Source organism: Trachypithecus francoisi, unplaced genomic scaffold (genome assembly GCF_009764315.1).
Source record: "Trachypithecus francoisi isolate TF-2019V2 unplaced genomic scaffold, Tfra_2.0 Lachesis_group18, whole genome shotgun sequence".
NCBI lineage: Eukaryota > Metazoa > Chordata > Mammalia > Primates > Cercopithecidae > Trachypithecus > Trachypithecus francoisi.
Window position 1 is genome coordinate 56,653,550 of NW_022681463.1, and position 22,659 is coordinate 56,676,208.

General features: G+C 37.6%; 1 protein-coding gene across 4 annotated transcripts in view; it reads right to left on the bottom strand.

The window, feature by feature from the left end:
- The window catches only part of TDRD3 (tudor domain containing 3), a 186,540-nt gene that overhangs the window by 74,699 nt on the left and 89,182 nt on the right, over nt 1-22,659 (bottom strand). For all 4 annotated transcript variants that reach the window (XM_033177599.1, XM_033177596.1, XM_033177595.1 and 1 more), the window contains exons 6-8: nt 20,052-20,123; nt 17,949-18,098; nt 9,657-9,797 (exon numbers count right to left, since the gene is read on the bottom strand). In XM_033177599.1, coding sequence (XP_033033490.1) covers nt 9,657-9,797; nt 17,949-18,098; nt 20,052-20,123 — 363 coding nt within the window. The remainder of the gene's footprint in view (nt 1-9,656; nt 9,798-17,948; nt 18,099-20,051; nt 20,124-22,659) is intronic.

Consider the following 22,659-nt stretch of genomic DNA (forward strand, 5'->3'; position numbering starts at 1 on the left):
TCAGGTACACCAAATGTAGGTTTGGTCTTTTCACATAGTCCCATATCTCCTGGAGGCTTTCATTGTTCCTTTTCATTCTTTTTTCTCTAATCTTGTCTTCCCGCTTTATTTCATTAAATTGATTTTCAATCTCTGATATCCTTTCTTCCATTTGATCAATTCAGCTACTGATACTTCTGTATGCTTCACGAAGTTCTTGTGCTGTGTTTTTCAGTTCCATCAGGTCATTTATGTTCTTCTCTCAAATAGATACTCCAGTTAACAATTCCTATAACCTTTTTTCAAGGTTCTTAGCTTCCTTGCATTGGGTTAGAACACGCTCCTTTAGTTAAGAAGCACTGTGTTGAGAGATCTGCTGCTCTCTTCAGAGCCGCCAGGCAGGAATGGTTATGTCCGCTGAAGCTGTGCCGACAGCCACCCCTTCCCCAAGTTGATCTGTCCCAGGGAGATGGGAGTTTTATCTATAAGCCCCTGACTGAGGCTGCTGCCTTTCTTTCACAAATGCCCTCCCCAGAGAGGAGGAATCTAGAGACGCAGTCTGGCTACAGCGGATTTGCTGAGCTGTGGTGGACTCTGTCCAGTTCAAACTTCCTGGTGGCTTTGTTCACACTGTGAGGGGAAAACTGCCTACTCAAGCCTCAGTAATGGCAGACACCCCTCTCCCCTACCAAGCTCAAGCATCCCAGGTCAACTTCAGACTGCGATGCTGGCAGCGACAATTTCAAGCCAGTGGATCTTAGCTTGCTGGGCTCTGTGGGGGTGGGATCCACTGAGGTACACCACTTGGCTCCCTGACTTCAGCCCCCTTTCCAGCAGAGTGAACAGTTCTGTCTTGCTGGCATTCCAGGAGCAACTGGGGTATGAAAAAATAACTCCTGCAGCTAGTTTAGTGTCTGCCCAAAAGGCCATCAATTTTGTGCTTGAAACCCATGGTCCTGGTGGCATGAGCACCCAAGGGAATCTCCTGGTCTGCAGGTTGCGAAGACTGTGGGAAAAGCGTAGTATCTGGGCCAAAGTACACTATTCCTCATGGCACGATACCTCATGGCTTACCTTGGCAATGGGAGAGAGTTCCCCAACCCCTTGTGCTTCCTGGGTGAGGCAACACCCCACCCTGCTTCTGCTCACCCAGCATGGGCTGCATACACGGTCTAACCAGTCCCAGTGAGATGAGCTGGGTACCTCAGTTGGAAATGCAGAAATCGTCTGCCTTCTGCATTAATCTGCTGGGAGCTGCAGGCCGGAGCTGTTCCTATTCAGCCATCTTGCCAGCTACCACCAAATCAAATATTTTTTTAAGGAAAGACAAAAGGTGCAATGCCTTTTAGTTCATGTGACTTTAATTTTTAAGAAACAAAATGGCTTAAGGATGGTAAGATGCAAGTGTCGTCAAAATACAAATATGTGGTCTAAATCATACGAGTTTAGATATTAGGTTTGCTAAATGTTTCAAGGTTGTAAACTGTCTGCTTTATAGACAGGCAAGGCCTGGGACATATGGAGTTAGATGCTGGAAAGAGTCAGACCTTATCTTCCCTTTTGTCTGGGTCCTAGGCTCCATACCTGGTAGACAATTAAAATTGCTTACTAACAAGGTTTTTCACCAAATGTAAAAGCTGCTAAGAGTTTACATTGCAACATGTATTTGAGACCACTAACCAGTTTTACATGCAAGGTGTATAAAAACAGTAAAATGTGTTTTTTAGTAAAAGATTATAAGAAAGCATGAAAATGTAAATTTTGCCCAGGGACGAGTGATTATCTTAGATTTGATAAGATAAAGCTAGAGGTTTAAGCAAGTTGTAAAAAGATTTTTAAAATTCTAAAATTTTAAAAATTAATCTTGCAAAAAATGCATAAACATTAACTAAATTCAAAAAAGTATTATATGATCTTTTCATAAATTGAGCATCGAAATAAAAATACAACAAGGTTTTCTTCTGATGCCAATCTGCCCTTTAGCAAAAAGCGTTATAAAAGGATTGTAAAGATTTCACTTACGGTCAAACTGGTTAAGATTAGATGTAATCATCTATAAGGTTTTGTTTAAACCAATTGGGGTTAACATTAATAAACTAATGCAAGGGTACAATTTGGCTTTCAACAGGATTTTCATGTAATAGTAAAGACTAATGAAAGACTTTTGCCTTTTGAGCAATATGGAATTCTATTTCATAACATCAAGTGTTTTAAGCCCTCCAACATTTAGCAGGTGTCCCAAAATCAAATTTCAAGTTTTAAAATTTTCTTTCCTGATACCTTGCTTTCTGGATGGTTCAGAGGGCCCCTGATACATCCAGAGAAGAGGTAAACAGGACTGTTTGACATATTTAGTTACATGATATTGCTGAAATGATGTGCAATCTTAAGTTATATTTTGGTGAATAATACTAATATATGTTCCCAAATTGTATGGAATTTCTAAAATTCTAATGTCTAAGTATATGCTATTAATCATAATTAAGGTTGTCAAGTTACTGTAAACCACAGATAACTAAACTTCATCAGTCATGTTTTTAACTGTAACTACCCTGAAAATGTTGTCATTTGCAAACAATTCTTGTCTTGTTTTGTTCCTTCTCAAAAGATAGGTTACAATCAAGCTATACAACTTTAACCGGTGCTCTCAAATGTAGGACTCTAATAGCTTTGAAGATTGTAACACTGGAATAGAGAAGGTACAGGACTCATGAAGAACTGAAATGTTCACAAGCATCAAGCAAAACAGAAGTTAACTAAATGGACTAAACTTAGAAAGCTAAAGCAACCTTTTTTATTTTTCTTAGAATATTGATGATCCTTGTTTGTCTTTCAGAGTCAAGGAAACTTATTTTGAACTATTTATGGCCTTTAATAATTGAATAAGCTATACTCCTGTAAACAAAGTTTGGAGCATGTTTGTTTCTCTCTGCCTGGTTCCTCTAGAATTTCAAAACTATCTCTGAGTACTCTTAATTTATTGCAATGTATAGTTTGCATCAGTTCAATACGAATCCATTTTCCTTTTGCAACAGGACACAATTAGAAAAACTGGTTATTTTACCAAGGCTTTGACTGGAAGGATATGCTTCTCTTTAAGGAGTCAATCTCAACTTGCAGAGACAATAAAACTCCCATGGAGAGAACTGGCCTCATATCTATATATATAGTCCCTGTACAGGGTTCCTGACCTGTGGTCAGTAAAGAATGTCACTTTCTAACAGGACCAGGAGCTCCCAGTTTATCCTGGGACCTTTAGAGGAGAGGATCACTCAACTCACTGGTATCTGAAGATACAAACCCATGGCTGAGCTCAGCTTTAAAAGATCTTATCTGAGGTTCCTTGTGGAACAGAGTTTCATCAAAGACAATCCAAAAGGCCTATATAGAAATAATCATTCTTGATGCACTATATGCAAATAATCAGGCCAAGTATAAGACTAAAGTTTATTCTACAAAAAATACAGTCCTATCATAATTTGTTTTTACCAAAAGTAAGGACTAGGAAGAGAAAAATTACGCTCCAAAGCTTATATATTTGTCATTAAATTCCGGTCCCATTAATTGTTTTTCAGTTTATTTTGCTGACATTTTAGACTAACCCTGCTTATTCCTGTGAATCAAGTGGTAATCTCCTGCAGCTTGGAAGAAACAAAAAGGGATGGCTAATGTAAAAATCTGGATCAACATCCTAGTTCTGGACAATTATCCTGCAAATTCTGCCACATAATGAAAGTGAGTAGGGTGTCCATAACCCAGAGGTTCGTTTGGGAAGATAAAACCAAGGAACTTCATAGACCCCCAAAGGGAAATTCTGTATCTTAGCAAGTAAAATTTTAGATGGAAATTACGTACTATACAACACTTGCAGGAATTGCTATACTCACTCTACTATTTGCAGCAAGGTTATACAAGTAACCACCTTCTCACTGGAATATCAGACAGTTTCCATTGCTATAGTATTTTGCTTAATTATTATCCTAATAGCAGGAATAATAGTTACCAACAAACAAGAAGCACGAAAATTTCACTACCAATGAGTCTCCTAGAACTATATTGGGTTTGGTAATGTGTCACACTCTGGCTATGCAAATAAGATTATAAAGGAAAGAGATTTTATATAAGAAAGGATCTTGTATAGTAAGTACTTGTCCTAAAGAGAATAGTTGATTGTTTAAAAGAGGGATGTTTAGGACAAGTCAGAAGGTTTAAGCAAGCTGTGGATGGTTTGGGGAAGTCATAAAAGGATTTTACGGATGGTAAACACTTGTCCTAGAAAGAATCATTGGTTGTTTAGAAAGAAGGATGTTTAGGACAAGTTGGAAAGTTTAAGCATGTCTTAGATGGTCTGTGGAAGTCATGGAGGAATTAATAACTGCAGAAAAGATTTAGCCAAGGTTAACACTGAAGTTACTCTAGCCATCCAAATCCAATGCCACTTATCCCAAAAGGAATGTTCCATTTATATTAGTGTTTCAGCAACATCTGGTGGAAGCAAACCAGTATTACAACCCATTGGAATGGCTGACAGCAATCAAACTCCAAATGGTGCTGTAGACAGAACAACACATGTACATGCCTTTCTTCCAAGGAGCTTTAAATTGACCCTAGGAGGAGCCTTAGCTGTTGTTCCCTGCACAATGCCTCTTTTCAGCAGGAAGTAGCCAAAAGAGTCATTGTCCAACACCCCCTAACAGCAGTTAGGGTTACCACTCCAAAGGGGGGAATGATACAGGAGTTAAGAAGAAATTACTTAGGCAGGTAGTGAGTGTCTATTCCAGTGAGATCAAATCTCTGCCCTTTCCATGATGGAAAATATCCAATATAATCAACCTGCCAACAGGTAGCTGGCTGATCACCCCAAGGAACAGTGCCATATTGAGGGCTGAGTATTGGTCTCTGATGCTGGCAAATTGGGCACTCAACAGTGGCCACAGCCAGGTCAGCCTTGGTGAGTGGAGGTCCATGTTGCTGAGTTCATGCATAACCTCCCTCCCTCCCACCATGGCCACTTTGTTCATGGCACAATGGGATATAATAGCGGTGGCTGGGAACAGAGGCTGAGGTGGTGTCCACAGAATGGGTCATCCTATCCACTTGATTACTAAAATCCTCCTCTGCTGAGGTCACCCATTGGTTAGCACTCACATGGGATACAAACATCTTCAGTTTTTGACCACTCAGAATGGTCCATCAATGTACCTCTTTCCCAAATTTCTTTGTCACTGATTTTCCAATCATACTTCTTCCAAGTCCCTGATCATCCAGCCAAACCGTTGGCTATAGCCCATGAATCAGTATATGATTGCACATCTTGCCATTTCTCCTTAAATGCAAAGTGCACAACTAGGTGTACTGCTTGAAGTTCTGCCCACTGGGAAGATTTCCCTTCACTGCTATCCTTCAGAAATGTCTTAGAAAGGGGCTGTAGGCTGCAGCTGTCCACTTTCAGGTGATGCCTGCATATTGTGCAGAACCTCTGTGAACCAGGCCCCAGTCTTCTCTTCCTCTGTCAATTGATCATAGGGACTCCTCATGAGGCCACTGGTGTAGGCTGGGGGAAAGAAGGCAGGGTGGCAGCAGTGGAGACCATTGGCATTTGAGCCACTTCCTCATGTAACTTACTTGTGCCTTCAGGACCTGCTCAAGCCCAATCACATATACCACTTCCATTTGATGATGGAATGCTGCTGTGCATGGGACATTTTATGGTGAGATAGTCAGAAAGCACCCAGTTCATGATAGGCAGTTCAGGTTGCATGGTGACCTGATGACCCACAGGCAAATGTTCAGTTTCCACCAAAACCCAGTAACAGGCCAAAAGCTGTCTATCAAAAAAAGAGCAGTTATACACAGAAGATGACAGGGTCTTACTGCAAAACTCTAGAGACTTCTGCTGTGATTCACCTATGGGGGACCTGCAAAAGGCTCCAACTAGCATCTGTGCCACTGACAACTCAAGCACCATTGGATCTGCTGGGTCATATGGCCCAAGTGGCAGAGCAGCTTGCACAGCAGCCTGGACCTCTTGCAGAACCTTCTTGTGTTCTGGACCCCACTCAAAACTGGCAGCCTTTTGGGTCACTCAATAAATGTGCCAGAGTAACACATCCGAATGAGGAATGTGCTGCTTCCAAAATCCAAATAGGCCCACTAGGCACTGTGCCTCTTTCTTGGTTATAGGAGACGCCAAATGTAGCAACTTACCCTTCACCTTAGAAGGAATATCTCAACACGCCCCACACCACCGGACCCCTAGAAATTTTACTGAGGTAGAACATCCGTGAATTTTGAGTCGGATTTATTTCCCATCCTCTGGCATGCAAATATCTTACCAATAAGCCCAATGTGTTTGCTAATTCATGCTCACTGGATCCAATCAGCATATGTCATCAGTGTAATGGACCAGTGTGATATGTTGCAGAAGTGAAAAGCGATCAAGTTCTCACTGAATAAAATTATGACACAAAGCCAGAGAGTTGATATACCCCTGAGGAAGGACAGTAAAGGTATATTTCTGGCCTTGCCAGCTGAAGGCAAATTGCTTCTGGTGGGCCTTATGGACCAGAATGGAGAAAAAGGCATTTGCCAAGTCAATGACTGCATACCAGGTACCAGGAGACGTGTTAATTTGCTCAAGCAATGAAACCACATCTGATACAGCAGCTGCAATTGGAGTCACCACTTGATAATCCTCTGTAATTCTCCAAGATCCATCTGTCTTCTGAGCAGGCCAAATGGGAGAGTTGAATGGGCATGTGGTGGGAATCACCACCCATGTCTTTCAGGTCCTTGATGGTGGCACTAATCTCCGCAATCCCTCTAGGGATGCAATATTGTTTTTGATTTACTATTTTTCTAGGTAGAGGCAGCTCTAATGGCTTCCATTTGGCCTTTTCCACCATAATCATCCTCACCCTACTAGTCAGGGAGCCAATGTGGGGATTCTGCCAGCTGCTGAGTATGTCTATTCCAATTATGCATTCCGGCACTGGGGACATGACCACAGGCTGAGTCCGGGTACCCACTGGACCCACTATAATCTGGACCTGAGCTAAAATTCCATTAATTTCCTGGCCTCTAAAAGCCCCTACTTTATCTGGGGGGCCACAATGACATTTTGGGTCCCCTGGAATCAATATCAGCTCAGAGCCACTTTCCAGTAGTCCCTGAAATGTTTGATCATTTCTCTCTCCCCAGTGCACAGTTACTCTGGTAAAAGGCTGAAGGTCTCCTTGGAGAAGGATAGGAGAAAGATTCACTGCATAAACTGTCAGTAATGTAGCAGAGTCTTTCCTCAACGGGACCCAGCCTCCCCTTCATTAAAGGGGTTCAATAGGGGTTCCACACCTCCAGATCCAGCAGGTGTCCACTGCGTTTCTGAACCAGCGGGATGCCAGCTGCCGCTCCCAATCAGGCTAAAGGCTCGCCTTTTCCTGTATGGCTAAGTCCCAGGTTTGTCCTAATTGAGCTGAACACTAGTCACTGGGTTCCACGGTTTTCTTCTGTGACCCATCACTTCTAATAGAGCTGTAACAGTCACTGCATGGCCCAAGGTTCCATTCCTTAGAATCCATGAGGCCAAGAAGGCCAGGTCAGAGAACAAGAGGCTTGCCACCATCTTGGAAATGGCCCGCCACCATCTTGGGAGCTCTAAGAACAAGGACCCCACCAGTAACAATAAGGGTCTCACTCAGCGCAATCTTAGCAGATTTGAGGCTCAGTATCTGCTTCTGAAGCCAGGAGATAGGATGCCTTTCATTATTTTCTTTCATCATTTTGTCCACTGAACTTAGGAGCAACCAACCAGCTTCATTTTGTTCCCTGGTTCTCCATATATGGTCAAAGGTATCATGTATAGAGTTACTAAACTCCTTGCCTCTCACAAGTGATGAATCAAAAATGTCAGATGCATTTATTTTGCATAACTCTCTAAAAGGTTCATGCGAAGGACTATCAGTGTTCTCCACACTATTAGCAATAGAGTCCTTAGCAGTTTGGGATCTAATTATACTAAGCAGCCAACTCCAAAAACCCCAAATCTAACGAAAGAACCACATCCTTAAAATTTTGTTCCTCTAGAACCACTCCTGGTACCAAAATCTGTATTAGGATTCTCTAGAGGGACAAAACTAATGGAATACATATATATATAAAGGGGAGTTTATGAAGTATTAACTCACAAGGTCCCACAATAGGCTATCTGCAGGCTGAGGAGCAAGGAGAGCCAGTCCAAGTTCCAAAACTGAAGAACTTGGAGTCTGATGTTTGAGAGCAGGAAGCATCCAGCACGGGAGAAAGATGTAGGCTGGGAGGCTAGGCCAGTCTGTCTTTTCACATTTTTCTACCTGCTTATATTGCACACTGGCAGCTGATTAGATTGTGCCCACCCAGATTAAGGGTGGGTCTGCCTTTCCCAGGTCACTGACTCAAATGTTAATCTCCTTTGGCAACATCCTCACAGACACACCCAGGATCAGTATTTTGTATCCTTCAATCCAATCAAGTTGACACTCTGTATTAATCGTCGCAGTCACAAGATTAGAAATTATGGTTTAGGAGTTATGCAGCTGGAGGCTACAAGATTCTGACCCTCTGCAAACTGCTCCTAAGATCAGTGCTCCTGGCTCACTGGCTTCCCCCACCCACCAACTTGTCCTTAAAAAACTCTGATCCCACTGGGCATGGTGGCTTACGCCTGTAATCCCAGCACCTTGGGAGGCAGAAGTGGGTGGATCGCCTGAGGTCAGGAGTTTGAGACCAGTTTCACCAATATAGTGAAACCCTGTCTCTACTAAAAATTAAAAAAAAAAAAAAATAGCTGGGTGTGGTGGCAGGTGCCTATAATCCCAGCTACTCAAGAGTCTGAGAGAGGAGAATCGTTTGAACCTAGGTGACGGACGTTGCAGTCAGCCAAGATTGAGTCATTGCACTCCAGCCTGAGCCTGGGCAACAAGAATGAAACTCCATCTCAAAAAAAAAAAAAAAAAAAAACCCTCCGATCCCTGAATGATCGCTGAGACTAATTTGAAGTAATAATAAAACTCCAGTCACTCACGATAGCTGGCTCTGCATGAATTACTCTTTCTCTGTTGTAATTCCCTTGTCTTGATAAATCAGCTCTATTTAGGCAGTAGGTAAGGTGAATCCATTGAGCAGTTACATAACACTAAGGAGAAGGCCAAGAAATCATGGAAATACCCACAAATGCTCTAATATTGTTATACTGCTGAATTTACCCACACTTGTAACCATCTACCTCTGAGCTCTTGTTATATGAAATAATAAACCCCCATGGTTTAAGCTGTTTTTGCATAATTTGTACACTATAGAGAAAAATCAACCAAAGTCATTCAACCTCTAAAGGCAGAGGAAAATGAATTTTTGCCAACATCCTTAGATTTGAGAACACTGTAGCATGACAGAAGTATGTTTGACTCCACTCATTTATCTTAAAAATTCAAGAATATTTTGCAATTGGGTCCACATAATACATATGCTTGTTTTATAATATTCTTCCCAAAGAGCAGTAGAAAACAAAACAAAATCACTTTAGACAAAATTTGACAAAAGATGTGGGGAAGGTGGGGAAACACAGAAAAATGTATGTAAGAAAGAATAAAAGAATCATTTAAAGAAGTAACACGTTAAATTTGTGGTTGGTTCTTTAGCCTTACCAGTTCTCTATAGACACCATCATGTTTTCCCTCTGATTTGATTGACTTTTCTTTCTGTAAAACTTCCCTATTTCGGTTACCAGCAGCATTCATATTGAGATTACTTCTGGCACCACCACCACCTCCTCCAAATGTCTTGGTCTTTAGATAAGAGAAAGATAAAAGAGAGGTATGTAAACGGCATTTAAAAATAGCTCTAAAAACTAAGCTATGACTAAAAACAACTGAAGTAATTAAAAGTTTCTTAATTATGTTTTACATGAAAAAATAAAATATTAACTTATTCTTTTTGAATAGCAAACATATCTACTAGTCACAATCTCTCTGATTCACAAATCCGGGCCAGGCAATAAAAATAATTACATGATTTGTGAATAAAAGAGAAGTCATGAAAATGAGTGTACAACTATAGAGAAGAAAATGATACAAGCATTATGAAGATTACTTGTTAAAATGATTTTAGGTAAAATACTTAGACTACTGTCTTGAGAGTTGGGTTCTAAATCCAGCTACCAGGCAAGGTTATCTTTAGAATCGTTAAAATTATGTCCATAATTCAGTATTATGATTGCATAATCTTAGTAAACAAGTTTGAACATTAGATTAAAACTCTCATTACTAATTTATTATTTACATGAATCAGGTAATATGTCATTTTTTCCCAACTACATATAAAAGCTTTTAAGTCTGTATTTCTTATTTGGCCTATCTTTTTTGAATAAATATACGTGACATTAAATTTGAAATTTTGATTTGATATGATTTTTGTTTTTTAAAACTATTAGGAAAAGATTAGGACATAAAGAATGTTGGTTTGGAAAGATACAAATTCATAACTGAAAAGCATCCCCAGTTGTTACCTGTAGAGTATGAAACATTTGGTTATACAACATTTTTATAATATTTTTTGTTTTTGTTTTTTGAGACAGGGTTTCATTCTGTCACCCAGACTGGAGTGCAGTGGCACGATCTCAGCTCACCACAACCTCTGCCTCCCAGGCTCATGTGATTCTCCAGCCTCAGCCTCCTCAGTAGCTGGGATTACACCACTACCACCCGGCTAATTTTTGTATTTTTAGTAGAGATGGGGTTTCACCACGTTGGCCAGGCTGGTCTCAAACTCCTGACCTCAGATGATCCACCCACCTTGCCCTCCCAAAGTGCTGAGATTGCAGGCATGAGCCACTTCACCCGGCCAATGTTTTTTATAGTTCTAATAGATATAATAAAAGAAGACACTAAAACAATTTTTATTAGAGACAATGACCAATATTTTAAAATATGTTTTAAAATGATTACAGTAAGGAAACATCTTAGATATAAATTTATATAACATTAGAAAATTATTTTATACAGAATAAAATACAAAGAAGTATACATGAAAATTGTGTTTAAATGCTGGATGAGCACTAATGGATAACATATGAAGTATCTCTATTAGGTAGCTGATAAACTACAGTATTTACATTTAACTCAAATCAAAATTAAAACCACATCTTCAATCACCAAAGCTTCATTACTAGATTCATTAAATTTTTGGTTTATGGAATCCCAGAAAAAAAAAAATTTGAAATGCCTTCATAGTCATTACTTGTATAACCAGAAAAATATATTTATTAATGTGATACAAAATTTATTAGACTGGGAGACAAGGTAGCACAGTTAAGCACACTGGCTTTGGAACTAGACAAGGCTGGGACTTATCTTGGCCCAGCCACTATCTTTAGCCTTCAGGCAAGTCACTTAACATCCACTTTCCACAGAGCCTCAGGTTTTTCATCTTTAAAACTGGGATTAGAAAACCTACCTCACTGGGATATTGGGAGAATTAAATGACATCATTGATACGAAGTGATTATCTCAGTAGCTGGCACATGACAAACACTCAATAATAATATACTGGAAAAAAATTACCTGAAAAGTCTGGAATCTCACCTGCTCCAAATTAAACATATTTCCAAAATTTACAACCCATAATTCCAAAAGTGTTTTTTCCTTTGGTGCCAGTGAAATAGTCCCATCTTCTGGATGCATTTACTTATAATTTTCTTTCCATTTTATGGATTAAGGAATAGGATAAGTAGCATTTTCAGAATTGCTTTTTACTGCTCTAAAATAGTTAATACTCATTCATATAAATATCTAGAACCATCACAACCTAAACATTACCCATAAGGTAACTGGTGTTGCCCTTTATGAGCCACACCTTTTTGTTCATATTATATGAATTAGGCATCCATGAGATCATCATGACTGCGAAACTCAAGTGGGCCTTAATGCTGTCTAGCAATCTTACCATATTTCCCTAGCCCATACACATACCTAATCTTCTAGACCACTATTTTACACATTCTCCTCACTTCTCAAACCTCCTCCTCTCATGTCACTGTTGACCATGCTTACTTCCTTATTAAAAAAAAAAAAAAAAACTGAAATAATCATTAAAGAACTCACATAGATTTTGACCACATCAACCCACACACTGTTGGTACATGCATGGTTATACTTTATCTTAATCCTACATTATTTATCATACCACCAACCATATGAATGTTAAGAGGAATGAGGATGGAATAAACAACTTTCTCGTTTCTATATTAATTCTAAGTGCTCATCTTATATAACTTTTCAATTGCCTTTGATAAGTTTAACACTTCCTTCTCCATAATCTATTTTCTTCATTCTCTGTTTTTATCCTGTTACTGGTCATGCCTTGGCTGGTTCCACTTCTGCCATCTAGGCTGTAAGTTCAATTTGAAGTATTACAGGGTTCATTCCTTAGCTTTTTCTGTTCTCTATCAACACTCATTCCTTTGGTGATCTCATTTGGCCTCATAATTTTCAATACCATCCATATGTCTACAACTCTCAAGTGCATGTATCTATTTTAAAGCTAATTCTTCAATCTTACTGTCTATTAAACATTATGTCTATTACTGTCTATTAAACTACATGCATGTCTGGTAAGTACCTCAATATTCACATGTTCAAAACGGAGCACCAGATCTTCCTCCCCTCACATCTGCTCCACTCCAGGCTTCTTCATTTCAAGGCAAGCAACTCTAACGTGCCAATTTCTCTGGGTAAAACCTTTAGATTCATTCTTTTTTTTTTTATTTAATTTTTTTATTTTTTGAGATGGGGTTTCACTCTTGTTGCCCAGGCTGGAGTGCAATGGCACAATCTTGGCTCACTGCAACCTCGGCCTCCCGGGTTCAAGTGATTCTCCTGCCTCAGCCTCCCGAGTAGCTGGGATTACAGGCATGCGCCACCACGCCCAGCTAATTTTGTATTTTTAGTAGAGACAGGGTTTCTCCACGTTGGTCAGGCTGGTCTCGAAGTCCCGACCTCAGGTGATCCGCCCGCCTCGGCCTCCCAAAGTGCTGCGATTACAGGCGTGAGCCACTGCACCCGGCTAGATTCATTCTTGATACCACATCTTCTCTTGTACCCTATATCCAATCTCAGTAACCCTAATGGCTCCTCCAAAATTCCAAAATCTGACCACTCTGCACTACCTACACAACTGCTATATTTGTCCAAGCCATCATCATTTTTTTTAAAAATCCTAGATTACTTTAATAATTCTCTACTTGTTAGTTTCCAATTTTCCTTCTCTATAACCAAGTCTGAACACAGCAGCTAGAATTACTCTTTTAGAATATAGGTCAGCTGATGTTATTGCTACGCTCAAAACATCCCAAAGGCTCCCATTTCTCCTTGAATGAAGTACAATGTCTTTACAATAGTTTACAGGGCCCTACATAAGGAAACCTCCATTATCTCTCTTGACTTTAGCTTCTACTACTTGTCCCTCTGATCTCTCTGCTTCCACTGGTCACTCTGCTGTTTCTCTGTGCTCCTGCTTTAGAGTCTCTGCCATGGCTTTCCTTTTGCCTGGAATACTCCTGCTCAGATAACCAAGTAGTTAATTCTCTTACCTCCTTCATGTCTTGGCCCAGCTCTCACTATCTTGAGTCCTAAACAGACTATTATATTTAAAATTGCAATCTGCTTATTTAGTATGTTTATATTACTATGATTCAGATCTTCTAAGTTACATCAATTGAGTCCCACAATTATCACCGGATAACCTTTGGCAAGTCCCAAGTTTGTTTGTTAGTTTTGAGCCTCCATCAATTCTCTCAAATATAAATTGAGATGTTTTGATGGCTGCTGTAAAAAAAAAAAAAAAAAAAAAACTAAGATGCTTTAATTATCAAATATTTACGGGAAAATATAATATCAATTGTGGCAACAAAAAGAAGCACACTACAATAGGTTAACTATGCTCCAATAAATAGACAGCTGTAACTGCATCCAACATAATCCTTGGTAGAAAAGTTCATTTGAGTTAAACGTAAATCAAAAGAACATCTTTCTATAATCATTTTAAAAATATATATTCTCAATATATTCTGAAACTCCATAATTTTAGAAATTTCTGGAAAAAAATATGTTTCATGCAAATTATGTAAAACATATTAGTTTAAGAAATGGTAAAACTGGTTTTTTCAAAGTATGCCTTGGATAGAGGAAAAAATAAAGAGTAGCAACAGTCATGTTTATTGAGAGCTTTGAGCAAGAATATTATGATTTGTGCCAAGTAGCAGTAGTATTGGCTCTAAATGTTTTAATTCTCACATATGAAGTAGGTACCATTATTATCTCCGAGTTGCACAGATGAAAAAAATAAAAAAACAGGAGATACAAAAAGCTGAATAACCATCCAAAGGTGTCAGCAGGATATGCTTCCAGTCTGTGATTCCAGGGCTTGTACTTCTGGCCCCTACATTAGACTGACAACAGAAAGACATTGCGGGAAGAACAACCAAAATTCAAGACTACTACTATTTACACTTCAAAATTAAATAGGAAAGCAATTATAAGCTAAGTTTCATTACAGGTTTTGAATAAAGGAAATAATTTCAATCTCATTGGTTAAGAAATGTCTATGTAGCAACTAATTTATGACCTAAAATTTCTTATCAATCTAAAAGAAATCAATAAATAACTAGGAAAAACACCTATTACAAATAAGTAAAAAATTCAAAATAATAAAAAGAGAACCTTTGGCTGTCAATAATATAAGAGGGAGGGGTTTGTTGCTTCAGGATGTTGGTCTGGGCAAAGATTTTTTGGATAAGACCACAAAAACACAGGCACACAAGTAAAAATAGACAAATGAGATCATATCAAACTAAAAAGCTTCTGTGTAGCCAAGAATTCAATCAACAGAGTGAAGAGACAATCTACAGAATGAAAGAAAATAATTGCAAACTATTCATCTGACAAGGGGTTAATATCTAGAATATATAAGGAACATAACAATTCAAAACCAAACCAAAACAAAAAAATACACCCAGCCAGGTGTGGTGGCTCATGCCTGTAATCTCAGCACTTTGGAAGGCCAACGTAAGCAGATCACCTAAGGTCAGGAGTTCAAGCCTAGACTGGCCAACATGGCGAAACCCTGTCTCTACTAAAAATACAAAAAAAAATTAGCCAGACGCAGTGGTGCACACCTGTAGTCCCAGCTACCTGCGACGTTGAGGCTGGAGAAATAGCTTGAACCTGGGAGGCAGAGGTTACAGAAAGCCAAGATCACACCACTGCACTCCAGTCTGGACGACAGAGTGAGACTCTGTCTCAAAAAAAAAAAAAAAAAGCCAAACAATCCAATTTAAACATGGACAAATGATTTGAATATCACTTTTCAAAAGACCATACAAACGGCCAACACGGGTATATGAAAAAATGTTCAACATCATTTATCATTGAAATCAGCCCAATAGTCCCATAGACTTTTTTTGTATTAACAGAAATTGACCCTTCTGATCTTAAAGTCTGAAACTTTCATTTGATTTATCTTTATCTGAGTTCCTTCCTCAGGAAACGACACTTAGGCCTTTCAACAAGTATCAAGAACTAAAATTCACCAGACCACCACATCCAGACAATGAGATGCCACACCCCTCATTCATCATAATTGCTTCCTTACCCCTCCTTCGTTCCTGTTTTCCTGCACATAGATTTCTTCTCTGCTATATAAACCCTAATTTTAGCCCATCAAGGGGATGGATTTGAGACTGACCACTCGTCTGTTCAGCAGCAGCACCCAATTAAAGCCTTCTTTCCTGGCAACACTCATTGTCTCAGTGATTGGCTTACTGTGCAGTGAGCAGCAGGATCTAGACTGAACCCTGGGTGTCTCAGTAACATCATCAGGGAGATGCAAATCAAAACAAAATGAGGTATTATCTCAACCCACTTAAAACTGCTATAATCAAAAGGACAAAAAAAAAATACCGGTGAGGATTTAAAGAAAGAACTCTTATGTACTGTTGGTGGGAATGTAAATTAGTGCAGCCATTACAGAAAACAATATGAAGGTTGCTCAAAAAAACTAAAAATAGAACTAGCATATGATTCAGCAATCCCACTACTGGGTATTTATCCAAAGGAAAGGAAAGCAGTAGGTCAAAGAAATAACTCCCATATTTACTGTAGCACTAGTCACAATAGACAAGTTATGAAATCAACCTAAGTGCCCACTATCAGATGAAGGGATAAAGAAAACATGTTATACAGTCATCCTTTGTTATCCGTGAGGAATTGGTTCTAGGACTCCCACCACTCTCCCACTCCTAGCAGATAACAAAAAACATGGATGCTCAAGTCCCTTACATAAAATGATATAGTATTTGTATATAACCTATGCACATCCTCTTGTATACTTTATTTTTTTAAATTTTTATTTTTTGAAATGGAGTTTCACTCTTGTTGCCCAGGCTGGAGTGCAATAGTGCAATCTTGGCTCACTGCAACCTCTGCCTTCTGGGTTCAAGCGATTCTCCTGCCTCTGCCTCTTGAGTAGCTGGAATTACATGCATGCATCAGCATACCCAGCTAATTTTGTAATTTCAGTGGAGACAGGTTTTGCTATGTCGGTCAGGCTGAGGTGATCCACCCGCCTCAGCCTCCCAAAGTGCTGGGGTTACAGGCATGAGCCATAGTGCCTGGCCATTCCTATATATTTAAAAAATCTCTAGATTACTTATAATTCCTTATATGGTACAAATGTTATATAAATAGCTGTTATACTATATCATTAGGAAACAATCACAAGACAAAAAAAAAGTCTATACACATTCAGTATAGATGCAACCATCCCTTTTCCCCCCACAAATATTTCTGATCCACTGTTGCTTGAATCCATAGTTAGGAAGAGCTGAATCCACAGACATGGAGAGCTGACTGCCTGTACATAATGGATTATTATTCAGTTATAAAAAAGAAAGAAATCCTGCCATTCTCAGGAACATGGATAAACCTGAAGGACATTACATTAAGTGACATAAGCCAACCACAGAAAGACAAATACTGCATATTCTCACTCATATGTGAGAGATAAAAAAGTTGTCTCATAGAAGAGCAGCACAGTAGTTACTAGAGGCTGGGAAGGGTGAAGGTTAAGGGAGAGTGGGAGAGGTTGATTAATGGGAATTAAATTACAGTTAGGAGGAATAAGTTCCAGTATTCTATGAAACACTAGGGTGATTATAATTAACAATAATTTATTATATATTTCAAAATAGCTAGATGCGTTTTCAATGTTCTCAACACAAAGATGGTAAATGTTTGAGGTGATGGATATAGTAATTACCCTGATTTGATCATTACACATTGTATACATGTATCAAAATTCACATGTACCTCATATATATGTGTAATTACTATTTGTCAGTTAAAAGGGAGGATTTGTGTGTGTGTAAATACACATATGTAAAGATAAAATTATTTTTTACTATACGCTAAATAAAATTAAGTATAAAGACAAAAATGTTATTCCTGACCCAGTGACAGATCCGCTGATTTTTATTCATCTCTCAGAAGTTGCTATTTCTCATAAGTTGCTATTAATAAGGGGAAATTATCTCCAAAAAAGTGGCAACTAGCCCATCTACTAATAGGAAACTCCCTGTCAGAATAAAAAGTGTGTTCAGTTGCTACATTGTTTTAAAAAAAGGAAGAAGGAGAAAAGGAAGGTAATTTGCCAGCAAGAGTAACTTATTAGAACTACCATGGAGATCTGGAAACAGAACACATGAATAAAATATGTAAGATCCCATAAAGTGGCAGGGCATTCCCACTTACGGAATATGCAAGAAGAATAAGGTTAAGCGTTTGTTGAATTAGTTAGCTTATATGAAAAGACAATAACGATCACAAAAAATCTAAACAGAACATAATGATAAGAAATAAAAAATGTGTAATGATTTGATTTCTTACTTCTTTGCTCTTTGCAACTTCAGCAATAGCAGCCGTCCTTTGCTTTTCAAATTCATCATTATCATTTGTAGGTTTGATAGGCATTGTAACTTGCAATGTTTTTCTTCGATCAAGTTCTCTGCTATCCACTTGGACATGAGATACACACTTCTGGTAAAACAATTAAGAATAAGTCAACTTAATAGTTCCAAAAGAGATTCAAGTTTTCATTAGAAAATAATACTTCTTCAAAAGTATCTTGTATCTTTTACAATAGCTAAAAGCCTACACAAATAAAATTCTATCCCATGTATTTAAAAGTAAAAGCAGAAAACCAGGAAAGTAACTTTTCAATAAACATAACTATAAATAAAATTAAAAGCTATATAAATATGGGGCCAACTAAGCAGGGCACATATTTAAAACATACAATGGGTCAAGAGAGCTAACTTTCATTTTAGAGTAATAAATAATTTTAGATTTCAAACAGTCTTGAATAATGCACAATAAGATATAAATTTGGTTTTGCAATTAAGAGCTTAATTCCCATATTATACCACAGTATCCCTATGTGGATTGGTTAGTACAATTATATTAATATATAAAAAGATGTCTCTGCACTTATAAACCACACTCTAAAAACATACCTTCCCCCCATATCAGGCTTCAAAGTTTTTATACTTTTGTCTCATAAAGTAAAAAAAGGCATCACTGCCTAAAAAGAAGCCCTCGATTCTGATCTTCAGTCCAATCTTACCAGTAAAAATCATATAAAATGAACTTTTTCCCAACTCATTAATAGGGAAAATGAGAAGATCTCAAAGAAATGTGTTCCACAAATACAGAAAAATTTCAGTAATATAAACATATCATGTTGATGCCAATACACAGCCAGCATTACCTACCTTCAACCCATGTACAAGGCTGTAAGATGCTATATAAGAATTTTTTCAGAATGAACTTTATAACCAAATAATATTATTGAAATTATACCCTTTATTATATTCTCTAACCCTCAAGAAGCTATAAAATACACTTCAAAGTCTTAAGAATAATTAGATCATAAGTCTCTCTGGAAGAGAAATGTTATCACCAAAATGTTTAAGGGTAAGTTTTTACAAATATACTATTATTTTCAAATATAAGTTATTAGAATGTTTGCACTGTTTTCCCTATGGGGGTTTTCATTACACTGGGAGAATATCAACCATCAACATGGATCACACCATAGGACTTCATACTTCCTTTTATCTTGGCTATCTCTTCTTCCAAACTCAGTAAAAAAAAAAAAAAATCAACATTATTTTTAAAATGCTTTAAAATAGGTTTGATGCAAAAATGACTTACTTAAGTTAGAGTGGATCTTGCAAAAGGCTTTTAAAGAGGGTAACAGTCAAATGATCTTACTAAATACCAAAATTTAGACACACAGACACATAATAAACCTTATTATGGAAATGTACATCTGTTGCCTACCTGTTATGTCCATAACTCATTGCTACTCTTAGCCAGCCCAGCACTCTTGAAGAAAATTAAAGAGCAAATGCAAGACAGATTACCAATAGCTAAATTTTGATGGCATCATCAGGAGAAGAGCAAGTTGCCACATGAATTATTCTTAGAATTGTCAGGGATAAAGCAAGAGCAGGCTGGAGAAGATTGTTGAGGATCGATTTGATGCTGAAGACAAGTGAAGTCACAAGATACTGGTCAGAAGGGGAGATGCTTCAAAGCAGCACTTTGATCACTCTGTGAGGCTTTATTTTTCTCTCCCCCTCTAATGTTTTTAATGAACAAGTGAGAAATTATGACATATTCTTGTCTTCTTACTTTTGAATTTCTCTTTAAAAAAACCCTCTCCCATCCTATTTTAATTAGTTATAAGTTACTCTTCAGATATGGCTCTTAATTGCTTCAGTCTTTGGGTTAACAGCTCTTGCAAACATCAACAATATAATTACAGTGAAGGAAAAAAACCTCAAAATTATTAAATTCCTTGAACTTCGTATTTCCAAATAACTCCATAACCTCTTAATAAATAGTTCAGCACATAATGAAACACAGCTTGAATGCTAACAAAAAACACTTTTTCCTAAATTCATCCGCCAACACAAAAGTCATTACCTGTCCAAAAGGCACAAAAGGAGGTGGTCCACCTTCAGTTCCAATATTGCTTCTATTGTGTTTTGATAAGCTCTGTGGAAAAAATCCAGTCACAAAGGAGCAGTTATACATAAAAAATATATTTCCAGCATTTATATTGTAATAGGAATCTACCTATTTGAGTAGATTCTTACAAGAAATAGGAAAAAAAAAAGGTCTTCCATAAAGTATTTCAAACCACAAAAAAAAATTATTCTTAGCTTCAATAATTAGGCAAAGACTCTTCTCACATATTACCAAAACACATATTCACATATAACTTACAGAAATATTTATCAAGCCATTCCCCTAAGGAGAAAACAGTCCTCTTAAGAAGCAAATTCAAAAATAACAAACTTTGGTAACAGAATTCCATTTTAAAGCATAAAGCTATGAGAGACAAATATTACCTGGAAATTATCTTCAAAAATAAATTTTTTAGACACAAAATTTATTAGTTAACATAAGGGTGATTTCTAACTACTTAAAGAGAACAGATTGTTATAGTATATAATATGGAGGTTCTTTTAATTATACTAAAATTTCCTTAACTTTCCTTATACTATATTTTCCTGTTTTGTTTTGCAAAACAATTCATATTTTGAAAAAGTATTCAACAAATTATTCATTAACTAAAAATAAGCTTCCAAATCCAACTAATTTTAGTTTTCTTTTTTCTCATAAAGCTAGAGAGATAACAATGTATTATGAAAATGGAAAGAAAATCTTCTGGCAAAAGCAATTTCTCACATGATAAAGTCTTTCTAAAATCCCATAAGGAGTCTTCAGGACTCTCTTCAGTTATCTATTCCTCTGATTTATTTTGGTTTTGAGGTATTAATATATACATACATCTGTCTTACTAGTTGTTACTTAATACATCTCAACTTTAAACTTTTTGTGCATTTTAATCATTATCATTACAGAAACCATTATGATCAAAATATGATGTATAATAGCAGCTGACAAAGTTTAAAAAAAAAAAATCACCATGTGCAAATTCAAGCATATTCCAGAGTTCCTGAATCGTGTAAACACTGTATATTTTATAAAGATAATTAAGAGTAATGACAAGCACAACATTCAGTTTATTGAGCAAAAAATAATTTAAACTGTATATGAATGCCACATTTCTCTAAAGCCTATATTTAAGATATTAACCTAATTTTTAAAAACGACAAATGCATAAAATTATCAAGAGGCCCTTTCCTTAATTTAAATAATAAACAAAGACTATTCAAACAGCTATAAATCATTTCAACTTACACTATCATTTCCTTTAAAAGTTCATGAATTGCAAATAACACCATAGCTCAATAACATTATATAATTAAAAATATATTACAGGATCTGATAAAGGTACATGAGCAATCCTTACTCTCTCTTTAAAAACAAATAACAGGCCGGGCGCGGTGGCTCAAGTCTGTAATCCCAGCACTTTGGGAGGCCGAGGCGGGCGGATCACAAGGTCAGGAGATTGAGACCACGGTGAAACCCCGTCTCTACTAAAAATACAAAAAATAAGCCGGGCGCGGTGGCGGGTGCCTGTAGTCCCAGCTACTCAGGAGGCTGAGCTAGGAGAATGGCGTGAACCCGGGAGGCGGAGCTTGCAGTGAGCCAAGATCGTGCCACTGCACTCCAGCCTGGGCGACACAGCAAGACTCCGTCTCAAAAAAAATAATAACAAAAATAAAAAAATTAAAATAAAAACAAATAACAATCTTGACGATGTGTAAGAAACAACTGTTTTAAGACACAGGATAACAGATAATGCAAGACTATTATCCCTGAGAGAGGGCAAAAAAAAAAAAAAAAAAGGTGAGCTATGGCTTTCTGCTTGTAACCATGATGCAGACAGAGATCATAGAGAGCTGAGTTGAGAATATCAGTCTCACAGTTCAAGCAGGCTGATGCAACTGGAAGTTGTGGGGCTGTTTCAGAAAGAAGAACCTGCATAGAAAAGAAGCTCCAGAAACTCTCATAGTAGTTCCCTTGAGTCACTGTGGAGAACAAGGCTGAGCAAAAAAGAGTTGTAAGCTGAACAATTCCCAGAACTCATAAAGGGTATACAGACAATCCAGCCAGATCAGACCATGCAGACTAAAAACTCTTTGGACATTCATTCAGGACAAGGAGTAGAAATCCAGAGGGCTAAAAAATATTTGGAACAAAGGCTATGCTAGATACTCCTTTCAAAGCTTGAATACATGTCTTGAAAGGGTCAAATTGATCAAAAGTAAATTAACTGTTGACCAAAGCTAAGTCTTATACTCATTAAAGGAAAATAGCAAAATCCAGGCTCTCAACAACTACCAACATCACAATGTCCAGAATCTAAGCAAAAACTACAAGGCATGTCAAGACAGAAAAATGTGACCATAACCATCTGAAAATTTAGACAAGAGAAACAGGTCCACAGATGACAAAGATGATGAACTAGCAAACAGAGTGTTAAACAGCTATTAAAACTATGTGTAAGTATTTAAAAGAAAACACAAATTCAACTAGAAAAGAAAAATACAAAAAAAGAAGAACCAAATGGAACTTCTATAAAAGAAAAAAACCACCAACAATGAAAACTTCATTGGAT